Source organism: Buteo buteo, chromosome 2 (genome assembly GCF_964188355.1).
Source record: "Buteo buteo chromosome 2, bButBut1.hap1.1, whole genome shotgun sequence".
NCBI lineage: Eukaryota > Metazoa > Chordata > Aves > Accipitriformes > Accipitridae > Buteo > Buteo buteo.
The window spans coordinates 49,286,819-49,310,502 of NC_134172.1; the positions used below are offsets into that span (position 1 = coordinate 49,286,819).

General features: G+C 38.5%; 1 protein-coding gene across 2 annotated transcripts in view; it reads right to left on the bottom strand.

Moving 5' to 3' along the window:
• The window catches only part of VPS41 (VPS41 subunit of HOPS complex), a 109,462-nt gene that overhangs the window by 44,477 nt on the left and 41,301 nt on the right, over positions 1–23,684 (bottom strand). For both annotated transcript variants that reach the window (XM_075054181.1, XM_075054169.1), the window contains exons 5-10: positions 21,698–21,772; positions 17,018–17,080; positions 15,825–15,890; positions 5,430–5,549; positions 2,177–2,323; positions 917–983 (exon numbers count right to left, since the gene is read on the bottom strand). In XM_075054181.1, the coding sequence (XP_074910282.1) occupies positions 917–983; positions 2,177–2,323; positions 5,430–5,549; positions 15,825–15,890; positions 17,018–17,080; positions 21,698–21,772 (538 nt within the window). The remainder of the gene's footprint in view (positions 1–916; positions 984–2,176; positions 2,324–5,429; positions 5,550–15,824; positions 15,891–17,017; positions 17,081–21,697; positions 21,773–23,684) is intronic.

Sequence of the window (23,684 nt, forward strand, 5' to 3'; positions counted from 1 at the left end):
AGAGTTTAAAAAGTCTCCTAGTTGATTTTCAGAAGCTATTTTAAAACAGTTCTTTCCTGAAATCAGAAAGCAGAGTATACACCTATGCCATGCATCATTGTAACCTGACATGAGTCAGGATCTTGCCTGAACACTCTTGTCTACAATCTCATGTCATTACAGTCAAGACAAGGAAACACCAAAGTTTACAAACTATTGTCCACTCTGGTCTGCAGAGTCCCAGAGGGCCTGTTTATCTTTCCAGCACTACGTTTTCACAGGTATTTCCTTTCCCCAGAAGAAGCTTCTGGGGACAGTTGTGACTTTTTGTTTACATCCCCTCTTCCCCTACAAATTTCCTTTGAATTCCACTTTACACTTTACTTAATACACACAATGAAATTTATTCACATCACCTAAGCTAGACAAATAAGAAAGCAAAGGAGAATATAAAACGCAGAAGCAAAAAAGGCAACAAAAAAAAAATTCAAATCAATTTTCTAGCACTATACCAAAGAGATACTTAAAAAAAAAGAGAAAAAATTTATGAGCAGTGTAGTCAAACAACACATAATCAAATAAAGTAGCATCTATTTTCTCCTTACCACTACACTGATCATGATTTAACCAAGATAAAAAATAAAGTTCTCTGTAGGAATCTGCATGAAGGGAAAGTTAAGACATCCACTGTTCACACAAGAGTCTCTGATTTTAGATGATCACAGAATTTAAGACTCTCTACAAATAAAAAAAACCCACAAACCAACAAACTATGCAGCAGGATATTATGACAACCTCATCAACTAAAAATGAGGAGACATTTATATTATGACTACATATTGCCTCTGAACTGTAACAGCTTTTTCAGGCTAGAATGCGAAAACAGACCTTTAAAGCTTTTATAATTTTGAAAAAGTGCCCGTTGGTACAATCATACCTATTTCCACATAGCGGTTTGGAAGGTCACGCATTTCACTGGCATGCCGTTCTTTTACTGAGCAAATCTAGGAGCAGAGATTTGGATCATTATGATGAACAAACTGTAATTCCTAAAATGATACTAACTTTTCCCCGAAACTCCTTTTCTTACTGAGGCATTCTCAGACATGCATTTCTGTGTTTTGAAAAACACAGGCTGTAAAACACTGACAATGCATCACTGAAGAAGAAAACCAGACAGGGAAGTTGTAGCTGTAGTCCACAGCCTTATAAATAAGCTGGGAGAGGAGAAAGAAGATGGAACACAGGAGAGAAATCTGAAAACATCTGCTCACTATGACTTCTTCATAGTAGTATATATGTGAGTTTGGTTTTGGTATCGTCTCACACTTCGCGTCTCATTACCTTACAATTTCAGTAAGAATATGCTATTGCAACTCCCAATAACAGGAGGAGAGTATGTACATATAAAGAAATGCAAATACCCAAATGTTGTGAAGCACGCACGATACAAGGGAGAAGACAGATGCCAAACTTAGGACAAACCTCCTCATTTGTAAAACTCTAAGTTTAATGCTCCGAAAGCTTTTTTACATTTCACCTACCTCATTCTACCCTCCTTTTCCATCTACTCCTACTGAGCGCTTTTAATTTCCCACTGTGCAGTGATGTAGCAGTCTGTTATTAGAAAACAGCTAACACGCTTCTAACAAACTCATGTCAGGTGCTGGTCTGAGCAAATCATAGTCAGTCTGCAGCACACAAGTTCTAAATGCTAGTAGCCTGCTGAAAGCAGAACAAAACCCCAAGCAGCCTGTCCCCCCACGTCTTTTTTTTTCTATGGTTGACTGAAATCATGTGGCTGTTCTAGCAGTCACAACCTCCTCAGCCCCCAAAACAATCCCCTCCAAAAATACCTTATGGTAAGTTGTTCTTCCTTAATGCTAATCAAAAGAAATGAATTCAACAGCCCACTAAAAGCTTTCAAAAGAGGAAATATCTCTCCAAGGCACAGAGAAGTGTCCCTGAGGATTACATTCGCTGCGTGCTCACACACAGAGATCTGTCTGACCGCTGGGTGTCTATCACTCCTTCTCCTCATGAGGGTCAGTCCAATGACATTTCTATGGCAGCAGGAGTTTTGCACACTGTAGTCAAACCAAATTCTATTTTTTTCGATTGTCTTTTCTTTTCAGAAATAATCCTCTGTTTGTCTGTGATAACAGCAAGCATTTATTACAAAGACAGGTAATTGCACCTTTACTGAATTTCCCCAGCCAATAATCAGCGTTAAATTATCCTTCCAGCAAAGGCTGCAGGGATACATATCTGGGCGAAGGCTTATGTCGTCTCGAGGCACATTGGTAATTCTTTGCTTGGAGATCATGTCAAGTATCTTCACGCCCTGAAAGTTTAAATACAAGAGAACTTTATTCAGTATGACAAACTCCTACTCACCACATCCCGTATTATTTTGTATGCTAAGGCAGTCATAGCAGTTTATGGCATAAATTTCAGGGTAGGCTGAGTGTGCCAACAGAAAAAGCTGTTGATACAAAGACCCATCTAACCCAGGGGGTGACAGAAGGAACAAAGTGATTAGAGTAAGTTAGATATTTTAAATTCACATGTCAAATGAAAAGATATAATAAGTGAATGTGTGACAGATTAGCAACTCCAGTCATGAACTAGTTCAGATTCTTGGGCTGGTGCTACTACTGGAGAAATGAAAATATCCCAGCTCTTCCACAACAGCCCCTGCAGAGAAGCAGAAATTTCCACCTCAGAAAAAGAAAAGGGGTGAAGCAACAGCTCATTAAGACAAATGAAGCCAATCTGTACTTCTCCAGAAATGCATTTCTACTCTTACATTAAAACAGAAAAGCAAGCACATTTAAATGACGCTTGGTTTTGTATGTTGTGATTTTTCACTGCCTCCTAAGGGAACCCCCTAAACTAATAGAACAAGAATTTTAAAGAAAGGAAGCTTAAAGTAATTTTGGGGGGGTGGGGTGGGGGAGGAAGAGTCATTAATCAGATTTTTTCCATGCCATTTAGACAAGGTGAGCTATAACCTTTCTAATAGCAAAATAGAGATTAATTTCATGTTAAGTAATGACTTGTTCTTAGCAATTTAAAACCAAAAGTCCCCAAAATGAAACAAAGTATTTTAGTACATATTTCTTTTCTGCTCAGTGAGCTTAAAGAACAACTCTCATGATCACAGAAAAGGGGATGGAAGGGACCTTGAAAGGTCAGCGTCCAGGATGCCATTCCATGTTAGGATTTTTCTACTGACAAAACTGATTTAAAAGATTGCCCTGCCTGTTTCTGTTCCCGCCCCGCACCATGAGTTTCTACGTCACCAGCTGTTTGTAAGTCAAAGAGTCTAAACATGGGGGTCATAGTCTAAGCCAGGTTTAGCCTTTTTTTGTTTGGTTGGGTTTTTTGTTTTTAAATCACAAGGAGCAGTAAGTGGTATGGGGGTAGGCTGGCTTCTTTTTTTCAGTGATCTTTGTCACTGAACAGCTGTAAGCATGGAACATACTATTGGCATCTCTTTGGTTAACAGTCATCAAGGTTTCAGAAAAAAACTTGCACATAGCACCTGCAACGTACAGAGCCCAGATCTCTGGGTAACATAAACACGGAGTTTATGCTTTGTGTTTTCTAAGCTCATCTGATAAAATGTGCAGTCTTGCTTGAACTGCATTTTAATAAAATTGTCTTTTATTAATCTTACCACTTTGTCATCAAGGATGATTTTCAGATAAAAGTGACCCATATCACACTGTTTTTCTACAAGGCAGCAAATCCTATATGACATAGACTAGCTTATGTTTAAAGTGCCTTTCAAACCAATAGCATAGAATCCCCTATAGTTATAAGTATGCCATTTGCATCATGAACTGAAAGGACTTCCAGAGTCAACTTCCTATCAAGAAGGAGCTGAAAACTTGTTCAAATGGGAGTCAGGCAGCCAAATGCCTCTAAGGATTTGGTCCTCAGGTGTCTCAGTCTGTAAAACTTACACTCTTGGCCATGAAGGAAGGAGAAGAGGGCACAGCAGCAAACATGGGTTATCTGAGCATCTGAAAAGCAGAATTAGACCTTGCCTAAATAACCTGAGAATATCCAATGTCTAACAAGGTCACATACAGTGTGCCAAAACAAAAAAGGCGTAAGAAAATAAAAACTGGGTAACCCCGCACAGACAGTAAGAAGCAAGGCTATAAAAGATTTTCTCTGACTTTGAAAGAAAAAAATGAAACACAAAACCTTGCTCGACGATGAAGAAATTTTTAAAAAGGTAAAGGGGGAAGGGAAAGGCCAATAACCAAATATATTAATCTTTTGGAGGGCAAGTGTCATTTCATTTTTCATTGAAAGATAGGCCCTGACCATGGCTTTTTGTCTCTGACAGATGGCTCTCAACATTTTATTAGTATTCTGTGTTCTGATGTGGCTCATCATCTCTAGGGATAGCTCTTCTCAACTGTCCTATCCATTCCCAGCAGATTCACCTAGAATATGTATTTTAATTTTATGGCTCTGAAAAGAACAAAACCTTCAAAAAAGCTAATGTTACGTCGACCAAGCACTCACTGAAGTTTCAATTCTAATGCAGCTATTAAAGGGGAGCAAATAAACAAAAGTCCATCTCTAATAATTTCATATCAAACTGGTTTTGAAATGAATAAAAGAACAATGGCTTTAAAATATTTTAATAAATGCTTACCTTCAGGAAGGAAAAACAATAGAAGGAAAAAAAGCTAGTGTTCCAGAAGTACTTTCACCACATATTTTAAAATAAGACTTTGGAATGTAGACATGATACACACTTAAAAACATATCCCTCACTGCTGAGCTTTAAAACATAGACCTTGACCCATCAATTAGATATACAGTGACAGGTGAAATGCAACACTCAGCATGAAAGCAATGGTTCCCTTTAAAATATGAATTACACTTAGAACAAAAAAGGCCATTTTCTCCTAAGTCTAGCCTTTTCTAGTGGCCTACCAAAATGTCATTTTTTTTATAATCTGCAACATTAGAAGTGCATATAATGTCACTTCAGTACAAATTACAAAATCCAGACAGGTTTGGGGTTTTATTTGGGGGGGTGGCAGGTGGTGGAGACGTTCTATTAATTTTATAAAGAGTTACATTGGTATTCCTTCCTCAGACAGTTTGCTTCAATAAATTGCACTGCTCAAAACTCTGCTATACAATAGTGTACAGTAGTGATCATCCCCAACAGTGGTATGTAGAGCTACTTTTCTTAATTTCTTCAGAAGTGGCAACCATATAGAGAACACTAACTCGCCAGCAGGAAAATCCAGAAGAAATGTCCACCAAGAAATGGGATCTAAAACATATCTTTCAAAGCCTTTTATACTCAATTCTTCAAATGTACCATTTTTCAGTGGAATATTTTGGCAATTAACATCAAAACATTTCAAATATCAGGTATTTTTGTTCATGTAACAGAGATGACAAATACTTACCATGTTATTGGCCCAAGCAATTAAGTGTCCTCTCCATTTCACATTTCTTATATTTCCTTCCCCTTCATGTAAAACTGAAGGCTTCCATCTATTCATCCAACCTCTCTCATATAACAGCAACTATGAAGAAGTACAACAAGAAATATTTCTGTGACGCAGTGCTGTATGTAAACATGGGAGATATTTTTTGCTTCATTATTCCTTACTCTGCTTGGATTCAAGGGCAAGGAAAAATACACATCTATCATAAAACAAAAGCAAATACAATCAAACATTTTCATATAGTACATATACATTGAGAATCTTGTATACTACAGCATTCAAGTTACTTTAATAATAATATTAATAAGCAGACCTTCCATCAAGTTTCTCCAAAGAACGGTAAGCATAATTATTTCCATTTTAAGGATAAAGAAATTAAGCCATTTGAGAACCTAAGCCTACAGGACTGGTGACAATGCTTTAGAAAGCTGGTAAAGAAACCAGGCCACCTCATACCTATCCACTGATCTCCTGATAAGATGCTGCTTCCCTCTAAAACACAGGTGGTCAAAGAAAACTGTTGAAGAGCCCCAAGCCTGTGATCTTTTGCTTGGCTCCACGTGGAACTACATGGCCTTCCACAGGGCTCTAGAGATTCTGCGTGTTAGTCCCACATACGCAAACTACACTGGACCACAAGTGGTGCTGATTGTAAAATCTGTGTGATTGGGAATCCTGGATTTTGCAAATAAGGAAGGTATTTTAGAATATCTGAATGCATAGGAGATGTTATGAAATGCTTTGCAGCAGCAAAGAAAAACCCAACTACATGCAGACAGTTTGCACAACAGTCCAGCTCTTTTACTGGTTCCTGTATAGTTTCAGGAAGTTATTTGATAGGATTATAATGTGGAATCATTTTAAGCGTTACAAAGTGCAGTGCTTGGAGGGATACCTAAGTAAGAAGATAACGCATCTACGAAAATTATACTCTAAGGTACCAGTCCTGCCAACTTTTGCATGAGCACACCCACATACAGACACTTGCTCAACCTGAACCTGAGCTCACACGAGTGCAGGATGACCATTTAGAGGTGTAAAACTGCTACCTACAAGGACTTTTACCATGCTAAAACCTAAATCAAGTATCTATGTTGCTAATATTTCCTACCTAAGATCGAGCTGTACATGCTTTTTTATACATGGTTTCCCATATTTGCATAAATATGTCAAATGTAAGACACTAGTTGTTTAAAGTAACATCTTTTAACAAAATAAGGCATTTTTAACAGTAATTACAGACTGCCTCTCTCTCCTAAAGCCACAAGATGGCACCAGAAGACAAGTATTTTGTCCAAAAGTTTAAAGCGGTCACTATCTAGGAAAGTCAGTCTATCAAACTTTTGCGTGAAGCATGCTGCAGACATCAAACCTCTCACTCAAGCGTATCTTGCCACTTCAGCCCCACCCAAAATGACTGTGTGTCCTTCACATGTCTCACATGAAGGCCCACCTTTTAGACAGTCTAGGGGTTTTTTTTCCACCTATGAAAAAATACTCAATAAAACTCTTACAGAACACGCTATTTTACAGCAACCAAGGCAAGGCACTGAAAGCAGTGTAACATCTACACTCGCAAGGCAGTGCCATACAGAGGGATTTCCATTAGCAGGCTGGAAGGTGGATGTGAAACAGGGGAGCAACCCTCAGCCCAAACTAATTAGCTCCACTCAGAAGCTGAGGATGTCATTAAAATCTAAGTGCTGTGCTGATCCAGACTTGAAAACTATTTTTTTTTTTCCTAGTTCACAAACTCTTAAGGAGAGGCTCAGTGGAAAGAACTGTCACTTGGATGCTTTTTTCAATACTGTCCAATAAAGACAACGGCAAAATACATAGTATTTTCATCTGGATTTACTGGACAAGGCTGCAAAAATTCATGTGGATGATGTCAAAGGTTAAAACTGGTTGATGTCAATTATATTAACTGAACTTTGAATCTTTTCTGCTTGTGACTGAATCGTGATTTAAGTTTATTACACACAAGATCCAGAGTGAGCTTGGAATGACACTTTGCAGCTATTTTGTAACTGTTCATGGCTTGTGAACATCATGCTTTTTCATAACTACCTGAGTAGACTGCAAAGAAAATAAATGACCTGAGAAAGAACTGGTGAGGAGAAAAGAAAATTAAAAAAAATCCTGCTTCAGTCTATGCTCAAGTCTAAGCACATGCTTAATTAAATTCTCAGACCAAGGCAGTAGAAGACAACAGTCTGATATTGCCTGTAATAAAGATGTGTCCTGGTTTCAGCTGGGATAGAGTTAATTGTCTTCCTAGTAGCTGGTATGGTGTTATGTTTTGGGTTCAGTATGAGAAGAATGTTGATAACACTGATGTTTTCAGTTGTTGCTCAGTAGTGTTTAGACTAAAGTCAAGGATTTTTCAGCTTCTCATGCCCAGCCAGCGAGAAAGTTGGAGGGGCACAAGAAGTTGGGAGGGGACACAGCCAGGGCACCTGACCCAAACTGACCAAAGGGGTATTCCATATACTGTGTGACGCCACATCTAGTGTACAAACTAGAGGGAGTGGGGGTGGGGGATCACTGCTTGGGGACTGGCTGGGTGTTGATCTGCAGGTGGTGACCAATGGCCCTGCGCATCATTTGTACATTCCAATCCTTTCATTACTGCTGTTGTCATTTTATTAGTGTTATCATTATCATTATTAGTTTCTTCTTTTCTGTTCTATTAAACCGTTCTTATCTCAATCCACGGGTTTAACTTCTTTTCCCGATTTTCTCCACCATCCCACTGGATGGGGGGGAGTGAGTGAGCGGCTGCGTGGTGCTTCGTTGCTGGCTGGGGTTAAACCACGACAAGATGGAAAGTGAATCTGAATCACTGCAGCACCCAGAATTCCCTGCTTCATATCAGCAAGTGCAATAGGTCCAACACTGAAGCCAAAGGACATGCAACGTTGTGGCTTCAAAAAAAAAAATTAATCTCAGAACATGCTTTACTAATTTATCTTCAGTGCAATTATCTGCATTTTATTAATATACATAATGTGATTTATTTATTATTTCTTACAGCAATGACACCTGGAAACTGAGTTACTGAACCCAGAACTTTGCTATGCATTTTTAAACTGCTATCCTCTGTATGCATCTCTCTCAAAATAAGCAGCCTAATTTATTTCTTAGTCTTCCTTTCTGTCTTCACATTGAACTGTTTATTGCACCAGAAAGCCATTTAAAACTTCAAGAGAAGCCAGACACATAACAAAAATCCACTGTTTCTGGAGGGGTTCCTCCTACCACCACCCTCTCTTTTTGGTAGGGGAAAAATATTTTAGGGCTTTATTTCCCATAAATCCCATATTTTGGCAGTCAGCATTCACAGTACTTATATTTCAACCGCAGCCACAAAAATCACTTTCTTGCATTCTCTGCAATACAGTTTATATTTTCCCCTTTTTGATTTGCTCTGGTAAATCTTTCTAGTCCTTTGTTACAATACAGTAGTGCTTAGAACACACTTCCAACATCTCTTGCATGTACTGCAACATGATAATATAGCTAAAACAAAATAAACTTTGAGTTCAAGGGTCCCCACTTACACTCCTTCATAGTATATTGCAAACTTCGGATAGTTCACTACTTACTATTTTGCGAGTCATCTTAACTGCTTATACTTGTCCATTCAATCATTAAGAAAAATGACACACTGAAATGCATGAGACAAGTGGACAGTGCAGGACACTTTTTGGTTTTAAAAACAAGTGGATATAATTCTCTTGAATAAGTGAATACATCTTTCTCTATTTTTCACTACCAAGAGAATAACACCCTCCAAAAAGAGCTCAAAACTCTATTTCAGAGTGCATCTGCTAAAGAGAATAGACTAGTGCTTGCATTTAATGGAGCCTCTCACGCAATTAGCATTAACAATAATTACATGTAATCCCAGTCTTTAAACTATATACAGGAATTCTCAATCCTCTGAACAAAGAGGCCAATGATTGCAGCTTTGGTAGTATCAATACAGTGAAGTAATTCAATCCAATTTCACCCCACTACCAAATACCACCTTCAAAACACTGAAATAAAAGATGTCTGTTCTCACACAGAGACAAGTTTCAAAGGAAACATAAGTTTTACTGAAGCACTATGCACAGCATCATTACTTTGTTTCAACACAGCACCTTCTTTTTAAAGATCTGGAGATGTTGTACAGAAGAAAAAGGCTGAGATTTCAATCCGTAACTGAAGAGCCACCCTTCCCTTCCCTATTGCAGCACTGTTAGATTAGTTTTTATTTCACAAAAAAAAAATTAGGAAAAAACTCCCTTTATTTTCCTTGTCCTGTTCTTTGTTTGCCTTAATGTGAAGATGTGCCTACCTGTGGCATTTGTTCTGGTTTTTGGTGCATATGTCAGCAAGTCTCCCCTCTGCCAGGCAAGATCACAAAAACCTAAAATGCTACTGCCATGGTTACAAGTGATCACTATAGAAATTTATTGTTTTCAGCATAAAAATAACATTTACAGGCACAGTCAAGATTAACAGGTATCCCAGAGTAACACAGAACAGTATGCCACATGAAGACTTACTGTTTAATCGTGCATCCCTAGGAAAATATATAGCAACAATAAAAAATTATCACTTCTGTTTGGAACAGCGATGGACTGGATGAGCTCAAACGAGGCAGAGAATAATGCAAGCCTCAAGTTTTCAACTGAAGATGAGTTTTCAAAATATCATCACAAAATGCTGTTGTCTAAGAAGCTGGGGTGTGGATGGAGGGGAGGGCAGGAGGTGCAGCCAAGGGAAATCAAGCAAGGAGGCAGTGGCAGACAACAGCAGCATTGGGAGGTAAGTGATGGCAATGGCAAGATACGAAACAGGAGCTGCGGCTGTAGTTCATGGACAAAGAAGCTAGAAATTTTGAGATGTTCAATACAAACAAATGCCATAGGTCTTTTATTAGGCTGTACTTTTAATAACTCAACTGCCAGATTCCAGCTGTCACCTATTCACAAAGAGCTACAGAATTAACACCTTGGAAAGCAAGACCCGCAGCCTTGCAGGCAGACACAAGCTCTCACACATTTCATATATTTAGATGCTCTTTGCTTGCCACCTCAGGCAATGAAAAAAGTTTTCTACACAGATATTTGCAAAATACACGACTATAGATTACACGCACACAGGGCTACAATCCATTCTCTCTTTACACAAACCAAATTTGTTTGTTACAGCACAAGGAGAATGTTTTGTTTCTCATGATAAAGAGAAATGCACATCCAAATAATAATAAAGAAGAAATGTAAGCCAAATAATCTGCTTATTAAGCAAACAGCACATCACTACTTATCAAAGTCTCATCTGCTTAATAACATGGAATATACATCCGGGCATTATACATCGCAGCAAGCAAATCGCAGACCTGTATTATTGTGGCTTGCTTGCTGCTACAGTTTGTTCCCTGCTTATGGTAAATTATCCAATGCATGGATAGAAATTGCCATAGTATTTACTCTTTCTTCACTTAAACCAGACCTTTGAGTATTTACTGACTGACATTTTATAGCTTACAAAGCAATCTGCCCTTCTTGTCTGGTACTCTTCTACCCAACATAATGCCAAACAGCTGACTATCTGCTTTCTAAAAATGGACTGTGCTGCAAACAGCATCCTGACAATTTAATAATTTGTCAAAGTAGTCCAACCAGTTATTATGAAGTACATATCATAGGGTTCAGAGGTAAAGGTCATCATCTACTTACTCACAAAGCAAAGTGCATCTGCTGACACTAAAAGGCAGACAATTAAAAAAAAAATAAATCTGAGACATTCTGTGGCAGACTTGACTTTAACATAGAAATTCCACTACCCACAACAGCAGCTGCAGATCCCCAAGAATGCTATTTCTCTTCCTGCTTGTGAATTGTTTGCAATCGCTATCCTTTCTCTGTATGTGACATTGCTCTACCTGGAGTGGAAAGAATTTAGATCATCTTGTTTCGCATCTCAGGCAGGAGATACTGTGGATCCAGCCCAGGATTCTAACACCAAAATAGTATTTAAGATTTTTTTTTTTTTTAATAATAATGCAAAATTTGCCCCGGGTAACACTAAATTCTCTCTGTTTTTGTAACAGACAAAGAAAAGAGAGTCTAATGCTTAAGCATGGGCATTGATATGCTCAGATGCTAATTCTGGGAGGATAAATGGGACAAACATGTTCAGACACATCTGCATTTGAAAACCAGTTCTTATAGTGTATCTTCTCCAGTAGAAGAAATACAGACCCCATTTAAAATATATTTTTATACCTATTTCCACCATATATATATATATAACATAAATAAATTGTGTAGATACAGACACAGACAGCTATAAAGATGTGACTGCTGACAGTCACAGGGTAAATTTTCAGTTTTGTCGTGGTTCCCTAGGTTAAAATGTTTCAGATTAGATACTCAAATCAACACTTATACAAAATGCATGTCCTAGGCAAATGAGGAGGCCCAATCTTTTAAGATACTGAATGTGCTACTCCCATACTGGTTTCAGAATTCATTTGCTTAATTGTGCTGGGTCCCCATTACCATGCTGGGTAGAAGACCCCCCAAAACCCCTTCATTACCACACATTCAGCAGAATGACTCAATCACTCCAGAGGATTCACTCTCATAGGAATTTTACTACAAAAACCCTTGCATCTGTTTATTGATGTTAATCAAAACATGAAATAGGAAGTCTTATCAATGCCTCTCCCAATAAAGAAACCTCAAGTTGTCCTGCACTCCTAAGTTACCTTTACATAAGATGCAGTAGCTGATAACTTGACTTTGGAACCAAAATATCCTTCAGTCTTCTCTCTTTGTTAGTTCTGCCTCTTTAACCCTTTGGATATAATGGATACTTGGACTTTGCCGTAACATTCATTTAGTTTATGTTTTGGGAAAGACCAGCACTCTAACAGTTAAATAAAGAACACCCTGTTTTCAGCTTTACCACCCTCATTTAGTTGGCTTTTACCCTATTATTTTTTAAGATTAGATCCTTTTTTAAAGGGTGGAAGGTTATGGCCTTCAATAGCACAGTATTTGTCTTTTCCCTTGCTTTGAAGCTCTACTGTCTGCTCTGGACAGGAATGCCCTGTTGTTTACAATATATGGTATTATTATTTCAGGGTTACCATAATCTGCCAAGTCATCACAATGGTGCTGTAGTTAATTGCAGAGGTAAGGGGGAGGGGAACAGGGAAGTGCCTCTATTTAGGATGGTACCTATTGCTTCTCACTGCAATTGTGTTTCCACAGTACCTGCCTTGTTTCTACTAGGCACAGATAACATTCATTCATTGAAAAAAAGGGGGGGGAGGGGGGGGAGCTTTTCCAGCACAAAATAGAAGGCAATGATATTAACCCAAGCTTAATGAAAGTTCTTTACTTTTAAAACCCAGTGCTTTAGCAAGCAAACAATTTAAATTGGTTAATTAGTTTATAATAAAATTTAGAGAAAAACCTCTCAAAGGACTCTAGTACATGCCTAGTTAAGCAACTGTATAAACATATGCACAGTAGAGTTAGGCTTCCAACAATCTGCAACGATTTAAACAGTTACCCCAGGGAGCACCGCTCTTAAGGCAGCTTTAGGTCAAGCTGAGCATCTAAACTGTGGCAAATCTCAGCATCACACACAAATTCACCCAAGTTCCAAACATCCACCTGTACTGGGAACCGAGGACCTGTCCTGCACATTCCTGAAGCACATCACTTAGCTTTTTTCCCCTACCTTTCTACAATTTAAGAGATTGTTGCTCACCTTGAACATTTGCAGAATGCAGTGGGTCTTTGAACTGAAAAGTGTAATTTTTTATACATTTTTATATTGTTATGAAGAACTGCATATTTCTCAAAAAATTAAGGAAGTGGTAATTTACAGTTATAGCCCCCCCCCCCAATTCATTAAGGATCCTACTGAGGCAGATGCTTGGCTATAAAATCAATAAATTTAAGCAGATCTGAAAGTGTTTTTTTGAGATGAGACAAAACAGAGTGTTAAGGTCAAGGGAGCAAGTTCTTGCTTCCTGCATGCATCTGTGGTTTGGCTTCTTTATTTTGTTTCACCATAAACCAAAACCAGCATGAAATTCAAGTAGTAGATCAAGAAGGAAATCATGTTCCAAGAAAACAATGTTCATAAAGCAACTAGAGGGGTTTGAGGAAGTGACGAAATTTCTTTCTGCGTCCTTTTATCTGCTCAAATTATCTTAGCAAACAATTTAACGCCCCCCCCCCCCAACATTTAAAATGCTAATATACATTATGTCACCATCTCCCAGAATAACAGAAAAAAAGACAGACCCTGCAACCCTTTGGATGAAGAGTTCACACACTTCACACTATGTTTTTGAATGCAGCTCAGGCAAGGAGCATAGCACGAGGGCTTTAAGCAAAGCTTTTCTCTTAAGCTTGATCCGAAATGAGGATAGCCTTACCTCTATCATTACTGCTATCCCTGCCTTGGTGTGGGTGGGGAAGACAGACAGCATGCCTCCCACCACTGCCAGCTATCAGCTGTGAAGTCACTGTGTCCATGCAAAGGCTAAAAGCGCAGAGACCTCAGGAGCTACAGGAGGTCCTGTTCCCCTCCCCGAAGGAGCTCACCCAACTACACAACCTCCAGACACAGGGAGAGATGCGAGGTCTGCAGCCTGTGGTAGTATGCTTCAGCCTGCTTCTCCTCGCTCTTGTGGACCAACTCCCCATTGCCTGCTGCCCCCATACAGCTCTTTGGCTTTACACTTAAGGAGAGGTGTAAATAAAAAGCAGGGATGTTTTTCAAGGCCTTTTTCTTTCCAGAAAAAGAAAAAAAAATTCAATAAATAAGTAGGTGGAATTTAACTTTCTGAATTTTCACAGAGCATTTTGTTGTTGCCTTTATACAAGCATGTATGCTCCTTTTGGAGGAAAGGAGAAAAGGGGAAGGGTTTCTACCACGAGGCTAAGAGGTTTTATTTGTTGGTTTTATGTATCAATAAAATCAGGTGTCGAGGAACATTTATTTCCGTGCGAAATACCTTATGTTAAGATGTCAATTAAAGTTTTCCTGAAGAGGAAAGTTCCTCAGCAAAAAATGAATGCATTAAGAATGAGTATACCATTCCCCAGAGGACAGAATATAAAACAACCTGTCAAGTAATCAAAGATAACCAAAGAGAATGTGTTAACTCCCTGATGTTTTTTTCTGTTCGGCATCAGGTGAATGCAAGCTCTTTTACCACCTGACGGAGCCCTGTTCTATTAATTCCTTGCTTCCCTCTTTCCATACTCCTTTTATCAGCAGTAAAAAGCTTCACAAACTGGTGGCTGACAAAGACGTACACTGACTGTGCATTATTTTAAGGGCACCACCAACTCTGACTAGCCAGCAAAAGCTGTCAAGCATACGTGCCACTTAAAAGCAAAATAAAACACAGCTATACTTTGAAACATATTGAACTGCTAATGAAGATTAAGTTGTATTCAGCACTAGAAGTCTATATTTCTTAGACGCTGGTAAAGGAGAGCATGGCATTCAGTTTGATGCATCTGTAAGCAAGGATTGTTCATCCTTAATTCATAAGAGAAGGCAACAGGAAAATTCCATGAATTCAAGAAACTGTTCCTAATCAAACCTTTCATATTTTGACTGAAAATATGCGATGTGATACAAGATACTTGTAGGAACTGGACACAGCTGTAATCTGCAAGTCAGAATTGCACCCTACACCAATAAGACACCTAATGCACATTTAAAATAACAACTGCCCCAAGTAGAAGACTTCAACTACACAGATATAAGTACTTCAAAAAGTGGGAGCCCTACTCTAGCAAGAGCTCCCCTGAATTACTTTAAAAATAAACAGGCAAAAACCCCCACACCAGGAACAAGAACTGATGAAGATACTTGGGTTTGCTTACTTAAACAACACCCCCCCCCTCCCCCAAACAAACAAAAGTCACTCACAGGTAAAGCAAAAGAAAAATCCCAAACACGAAAACCAACATGCATTATCAAAGATCAGTATTAAGGTCTAACTTCTGCTCCCACTTCAACAAATTAAAATGAATAGAGAAATGTAATTGACTTTTTTTTTCAGACTATGTAGACAGAAATATTTCTACTCTGAAGTTCAACTTGTTGTAACATGTTTTTAACGTAAGAAGTGCACTTCTCCCCTTCACCCTGGAATTAGTCTTAATTAAGAAAAAATGTTTTGGAATATAATGCATAAAGAGAAGGAAACAGAAGAATTCTTCGCTCTAGGTGTTAAAAATTACATACACGGCCTTCGGAGCTATTTTTAAAAGCCGTTTAAAGATAGCCTAAGTTCATTACACTAGGACTGCTTACCTTTTTCCCTCCTGTTACAAATTGCTTGAAGTGGGATCTTACAAAATGAGGATGAACAGCAACAATCTGGGGGGGTGCAGGGAGAAGGAAGAAAAAAAAAAAAAGGATTATGGCTTAAATACAAGTTTACAGGGAGCACCACATCACTTTTTAAACTAGATAACCCTTTGCCAAGTATCAACTATTACTGCTGAGTTCTTTCTCTGAAGTAGAGCCTAGTTGTTTCAGACATCTCTGTATGCTTTCCCTAGAAAAGAAGAAAATTCTCTATATTATATGGCACATGATAAGTCACATGCCTGACACCAAGGGCCATGTTATACACCAAACAACTACTTTTTTGCACAGTAGGCAGCAGAATTAGGACTGTGCAGTACAGGACTGCCACAAGCAAGGGTTACCCCGATTAAGTCTCGTTTGGGGCCTGCCTAGAGGGCACACACCCCTCAGGTCTGTCGCAGGACAATCTTGTGTAGCATCAATGCACCTTAAAGAGCCTCTCTGCCTTACTTGTTATGAGTCAAGTGTGTGAGATTCAGCTCTAGGAGTGGTAAGGCCCCAGGAACCAAGCAAGCTGCATCTGATGTGTGTGAAAACTTCATGACCTCATTCCTCCCCGCACAAGAGCAGCTGCAATTTGGAAGACCCTCAGCAGCAAAATGCAATCATTTGCCCACACCACCTTTCATCCTGTAAGAAACATCTCTTGTTAAAAAAAGCAAGATCTTTTCAACAGCCAGGCAGCCACACATCTCTCCAGCAAAGTATAGCTGAAGTTTTCTCTTCAGACAGGGTACATCAGCATCACCACCTTATCCCAAGGTAGGTTTAACAGATATGAACTGGTTGCAAAATATTGACCTCACAGTTAGCAGAACCCTCAGAATTTGTATCACAGAGCTACAAAGAAAGAAATATGTTGAGACAGGTAACAACTGAAACAGGACAATTTCTCTTTCACTTTGCCTTTTGTATTTGAAAAACTCAATAATACTTCTTACAAAACCAAGATAGGCTTTCTTCCTGCCTAACCAGATCAAAAGCTTTTATACTGAGATAGATAACTATTTTCTAGTGACCTGAATAACATTACAAGGAAGCGGTACTCCTCTCTCTCATTTAGATTCAATGTGACCTTTCTGTTATTAAAGATGACAACAACACAATTACTAAAGATTAAAACAAGCACTTACTTTAATGGGACAGTCAAACGTTTCATGAAACTCCTCCGCTGAATACAGTCCAAACACCTGCACCTAAAGAAGTGTATAAAAAAACCCCAAAATATTTACCTAATAACAACTTGACAATTAAAGATGAATGTAAATCACTAACAACTAGAAGATTAATTTGAATGCTAACAGTTACATCTTTTTCCCTAAAGAAAAAAAAAGTTGTATTTAACAATTCAGAGTTGAGACATCTTGGGCTTCTATTATGGCATATCTCTAAATATTCGCAGCAGCACAAAAATACTTATTTGAATCTTTTTCTTGTCTTTTTTGTTACAAACACAGCAAAAACTACAAGTTCCTTTTGCTTTAGGCTGAACAAATCTGTTTAACAGATACTGATCTAAGTAAGGGAAGAGCAACATAATAACATTCAGAAGAAGATAAATTAAAACCCCTTCCTTTCTGAGAAAGAACTGTAGGATTTTTTCCCCTCCGAGCAATACAGGGTTTACATAAGAAAAAAGAAATTTGTGACAATAAAGCAAAACCAGCCTGAAAACCAAGTCCCATATGTTTCTTGGCATCCTCTCCTCTTCCTAAGTGCATTCAGTGCTATTTTGTTTTATTCCATGACCACTGGAAGTGTCTTTCTCTGAAGATTCCTCACTCCTCTTCTACGTTGATGTCTCAGTACATTTAATAGTCAGAACTGAAGTTGTAACCATAGGCCATCAGAATATCTATCAGAACTAATCCATCTGAAGAAGGGTCAACATTAAAAAAACCAACCCAAACCAACAAAAAGTATGTTTCTACTATCAAGAGCATTAACAGTTTTTAAAATGTTTTCTTCCCTTTACTTACAGAACAGGTACAGAGGTATCAAGTGTTAAAAAATGTTACTAGATTTAGATGCTATGACTACAGAACAGGGTTTCTCAAGCTTTTCGTAAGTACAACCCTCTTTTGGGCTCACGTCTCTTCATCCAACATGCAACATTACCTTCCCCAATTCTCAGATGAGATAGTTGACAACTCAGTTCCTGCAGAACTTAGAAGCAAAATCAGGCTGAAGACTTAGAGCCAGGAATTAGTAATTGATTTACTAATTATGATTTCCACAAAGAATAATAACAGGTTTGCTTTTTCATTCTGATTTTAAGAGGTTTCCACCCACTGCCAGAAGCTGTTTGAACAAAATCACCCCAGCAGGGATGGACGCTGCTGGTGGGAGAAGGGAGAAAAAAAGAGCATCCCATGGAGTGATCAGTGGAAAACTGTATCTGACAGCAAATCTACTTTAGAAGGTAGAGATTAGTCAGGTTTAGTATTCATCCTTATTTTCTGGAAAAGGTAATCCCTTCAGTAACACTGCTCTGCACGCTCAACAAATTGGATTCAAAGATCTAAGAGATCTTTTAACCTTATTTCTTTCCCTCTCCCCATTCCCATTGTGATCCCTTCGGGGGAAAACCAAAAAAACAATAGTAACAAAAAAAAAAAAAACCCACAAAAAAAAAAAAACCACAAAAAAACCACTAGACAAAGATCTGCAGAACAAAGCCAGTAAATACCAGTAAAGGGCCACAAAATGTGAGGCTTAATGGCTCTAAAGAGATCAGTTCGGAGGACAAGAACCCCCAAAATTCCTGCAGACAGACAAGGAGACAAGAGTAAAAAAATCAGACTTTAGGTAAACTACAAGAGGAACTAAGTCATCAGCAAGGAACTAAGCCATTCTCAGAGTGGCTCAAAGTTCAGCAGTCTCAGTGAAGTTAAAAACATCTCAAACCACCTCATCTCCCTTTCAAGCTCGTCTCCTGGATACATCTCCTAAGCAGCATTATCAGCTCTGTCCATTACTCATTAGCGAATATACTGCCTCTAACAACACGCTTTAAAAATACTGCTGCATGCACTGTGCAGGGCTGAGCTACTTCTCCAAAGGATTAGAAAATCAATATTTGGAGACAGTGAGATGTACCGCAAAACTGTGATTATGTAAGTCAACCAAAGGGTTGTATTTGAGTTGGGCCTGGCTGTAAGCCTAGAAAACCTTCGGGCTGATGTCTAGAGGATTTTGTTTTCTGGGTTTTTGTTTTCATCAGTTGGCACACCATATCCAATGCAACAGACTAAACAAAATAAGAAACAGAGGAAAGAGAAAATAAGAGAGAAGAAAGGAGGAAGAAAAAGAATAGACGTGGTTAAAACACAACACTGCAAACTCCATGGAAGCAGAATCCTCAAAAATGACAAAACACCCCTCTCAAATTAAAACTAATTAATAAAAATTAACATTAGCAATAGTGCCTTCGACATTTTCTTAATACTGCTTTGAACATGGCAATATGATATTCCTTTAAGAGTATGAAAACAAAATAGAGCCAGTTAACTAAACAGGAAAAAACAACTCAGCATAAAATACATGTTATCATGTTTACTCTAGGGACACCATATAACAGTTTATTACTTCTTACTGTCTTTTATTCTTCAGAGAGAAAGTGATTCTTTTCATATTACAAACCTATATTGGATTTATCTATTTCCACTTTCTATGCCCACTCAGCTCATGATGGTTTTGGGTAGCTGGAAAAAGGATCTAATGATGAGAGTCCACTACATTTTGCTAGTCCTGTCTGATTTTAAATACCCAGAACCCATCACTCCAGTGTATCCAGACTTAGCTGTTTCTTTGCTTCCACATGTGGAAGAAGCAGCCAACCTTCAGTGATCAAAAGGCAGGAAAACAAAAACATCTTACCTACAAGCCACATTTCTTGAAAAATGATCAAGGTAATACTTTATGGATATTCTTAACATAAATGTCATTACAGGCATTAAACGTGACACTAAAACATGTAAGCACATGGGTTTCCAGTATAATTTATACTTCTTCAGATAAAAAAAAGTTACAAGGCAATAAGGGTGCAAATTATATCACTGTTATGTAATGACAAGAGAGAGCTTTAGCAAAACTGGCAGTCAGATCCAGGTTTTCCAAGACAGCACACAAGCAGGCAAAAAAAAACGTAAAAAAACTTCACTCCTGGACTCTATGAATGCAAATATGATTAATACTGAACTTGTGATACTTCAGCCCTGCATCAAAAACATTACCAGAATTAGCCCTGGTAGCTTGGGGACCATAGTTTAGACTGCCTTGCATAGCATGTAATGTCACCTAATGGATCCACAATACCTATTTCACTAAATGAAGGCAGATTCACCATTTAAAGTATTGGGGTCTTTTCAAATACAGCCACACCACAGTAGGGATTATGGATTTTTGAATGCTTCTGAAGTCAAATACCTATTTTTAATATTAATTTAATATATGAAAGATGTGCACGGCTTGTAGTCTCACTGCAACATACACGTTCTGAGTCAGTAATCCACAGTCACATCTGAGGAGCCCTTACAGCAAGTGCTTGCTTCCCCCCACCATTCAAAACACCCAAACCAACAATGCTAGCTCAACATTTTTATTACCTTGCACAATTACTGACCCTTCCCTTATCTTGCTTAGACAATTAGGACACTCTTGCTGTGTTTCTCAGAGGCTGTAAAATTCTACAACCCACTTTGATAGGCACTAGTATCCCAATTACTGTGTCAAGATACTGACATCAAGATATCTCTGAGAAACAAAAGACCTGGATACATAAACTGGATGCCTGCCTGTTGAGGAAAAAACGCAAGCACATACAGTCTAAAGAGATTGTTTTCCCACTTTGCCTACTACAAAATCCAATTTTATTTTTAATTTATAGAACTTCTACTGAATGGGATGCATCCATTAGGATCACCGACATTCCTCCTCCCCCTAAGTCTACAAGAAATGTTCTCCTCAGTAAGTCAGATGGATATTGAGAAATTATTTAAATGATTTTTAATGCACTGCATTTGTATATGAGCATTATATTAAGAAAGAAGCTTAAATACACCCTGTGCATTAGAATTTTATCATTGCAAACCAACATTAGAAAAGACTGCCATTGACTTAAAAACAAAAAAGACATTCTTATAAGTGGAAAATCAATCACCAAACCCACTAAATGTCACAGCTCAACATTCCAGAGAAGCACTGATAATTGTTAGTTATACACTGCACAAATGATATATGTCCTCAGTCAAGGAAGTAGGTGCCAGTTTTTTAGGAAACTGTACATATATTGATTTTACATTTATTTAATGCGGCTGTTGTAAGACACTTTATTCTTCTGATAAACTATGATTGCTTATCAAAAGATTCTATAATTCAAGAGAAACATTCATAACGTGTGTGAAAATGAAAACCACCAGCCCACAGAAATCATGCCCACAAAATCCAATTTTGTGGATTTATAGCAGAAAGGCATTAAACTACTGTCTTGCAGGAACAGCAGAGTAGTCACTGAAGTATAACTGGCACAGCAGTAATGATTAAGGTGACATGTCCTCCTGCCACAGCTGTTAATCAGCTTAATACTAGTTACATTATTGACATTCTTGTAATTACTTTTCGTACGGCACATTTGTGCAAAATATATCTGACTTTAATTTTGAGTATTCAAAGGTGAGCTCAGTTCTCAAAATGGATGGTCAAAGTGGTGGTGCTAAATGCAGGAATTAACTCCACAGGTATCACAATTATCTCAAGTGTAATACTGAGGACTACCTGCTACCTCATTTAATACATAAATGGGTTTGTTGTACCTTGCCATCTTCTGAGCAAACACCCATGTGTTCTCCACTTTCATCCAGGCTGATCTGATTTATCTTCACTGGGCTCTACAGAAAGAAAAGAAAAGAAAGAAAAAAGACTTTTAAAGTTGACTTCGAAGCTACATCACCAATCGCATGCTTTAACACCCCCTGCACTACCTGAGATTTATGCGTTAATGGTTGTGTAATATTTAGTTGCATGAATCAAAAAAAACCCCAGAGAATAGGTATTTCTACAATGATGCCAAAAGACAGCCTTCTTTCCTTCCTTTTGCCTAACCCAGAAATTTGACATTTTTTGCAGTTCCGTGCTTCAAGGCTCTGGAGCTCTCATGAAGCGCTAGGCTCCCGGACCTTAAGCCTCTGCACCTCTGCACCACAGCTGTTTGTTAAGAACTTCTCCCGCTATCAAAACTCAGCATAAAACACGCTGACCATGCAGGCGTCAAGGCAACTGAAAATTCTTCTGGTTTGGTCTGATGGCTATACTGGTCATTATTTCTTCCTTCAAATCCCTTCTCTTGGTTTCATTTTTGCTTCTAATAGTGTTCTCAGAAGCAAGTATTAGAAGGTATTGAAGTGCGACATAGGTGTACTCTGACAAATACTGAGATAAGCCTGAAGACTGCCCCAATTTAATAAATTTTCCTTTCCCTATCCAGATACACTTTTGGTTCTAATCTACAGGGTTATATGGCATCTGTTGCTGTTTACTTTAGCATAAACTTCTATCCTTGCCTTAAGTACTGAGGACTAACTTATAACATCATTTGGGTAACGCGACGCATATCCTCTCGCACACAAAACCCAATCCAATTATATTCAAGTACCAAGAACCTTCTTACGTACCATGATCCTGATTTCACCCTCTGTAACAAATACCTCATCATTTCAAGCATCACTGAAGGATCTTCACCCCAGGAAGTCTCTCTTACACATTTAAGAACAACTTTTCTTACTCTCATAAAATTACGAATAGATTGAACCACAAAACAGATCACTTCTGTGGTTCCGAGCATGATAAAAGAGAAATCCATGGTATGTTTGTGTGAAAAGAAAGCATTGCTGCAACAGCACTGGAGTCGTGCAGTCACATTAGATGTTACACAACTGTGTCTAAAATATCACAGGTCCTTATATACACTATGGCAGTGGGAATTATGTAAAAAGTACATCATAAGAAGTTATATAAAAACACACTGTCCAGATGGACTATCTACAGGAGATAAACTGAGGTCTTCTCATAGCCTTTGGAAAACTTTTCCCCCATAATCTTTCACACACACAAAAATTCCAACTCAGGGAAATGAGGTTTTCCTCTCTTCCATCTTGAAAAGAATATATGCCCAAATCACATTTCATTTTCTAGAAGCTTCTTTCTAAACAAGGTTGAACAACTGAGTCCTGCACTGCAACAGCTGCCTGATGAGTTGAGAAAAGGATGCTGCCAGCCCTTTTGCTTTCCTGCTTCCTTGCCTGCAGAAGACACCACTCTCGGTCTCACTTTGTGTTACCTACACAAATGCTACCTGGAAATATTGCAATTACTGCCTATCATGAAGTGGTCTTTCTGCAGTGTGTTGTTTGCCAAAAAGTGCACTGCCGAGGAAGAAGTCAAACTAATTTTCCTGATGTGCTCCAGAAGTATTTTCATTCACCACAGGGCAGTTACACTGACTTGCTGCATTTCAAAATCAGAAGCAAGAGCATCACTGGCAGTGCAGGCAGCTGGTGCACATTCCCCAGCTGTGATCCTCCCAACATATTTAAGGGGTGTCAGCTGAGGAGTGCAGCTCAAGCCCATCAGCCTGCTGGTGTGGTCAACATCCTTGAGGAAGCTCTGATTCTCAGATGCTATACACACAGTCAGCTAATTCCAGGACTAGAGGATGCTGAGTAAAGCAAGACGTGTCAGTTGTCAGTCTCACTTCCTAGAAGCTTCATAAAAATTGTTAGCATGCTCTTTTATTCCTGCTTT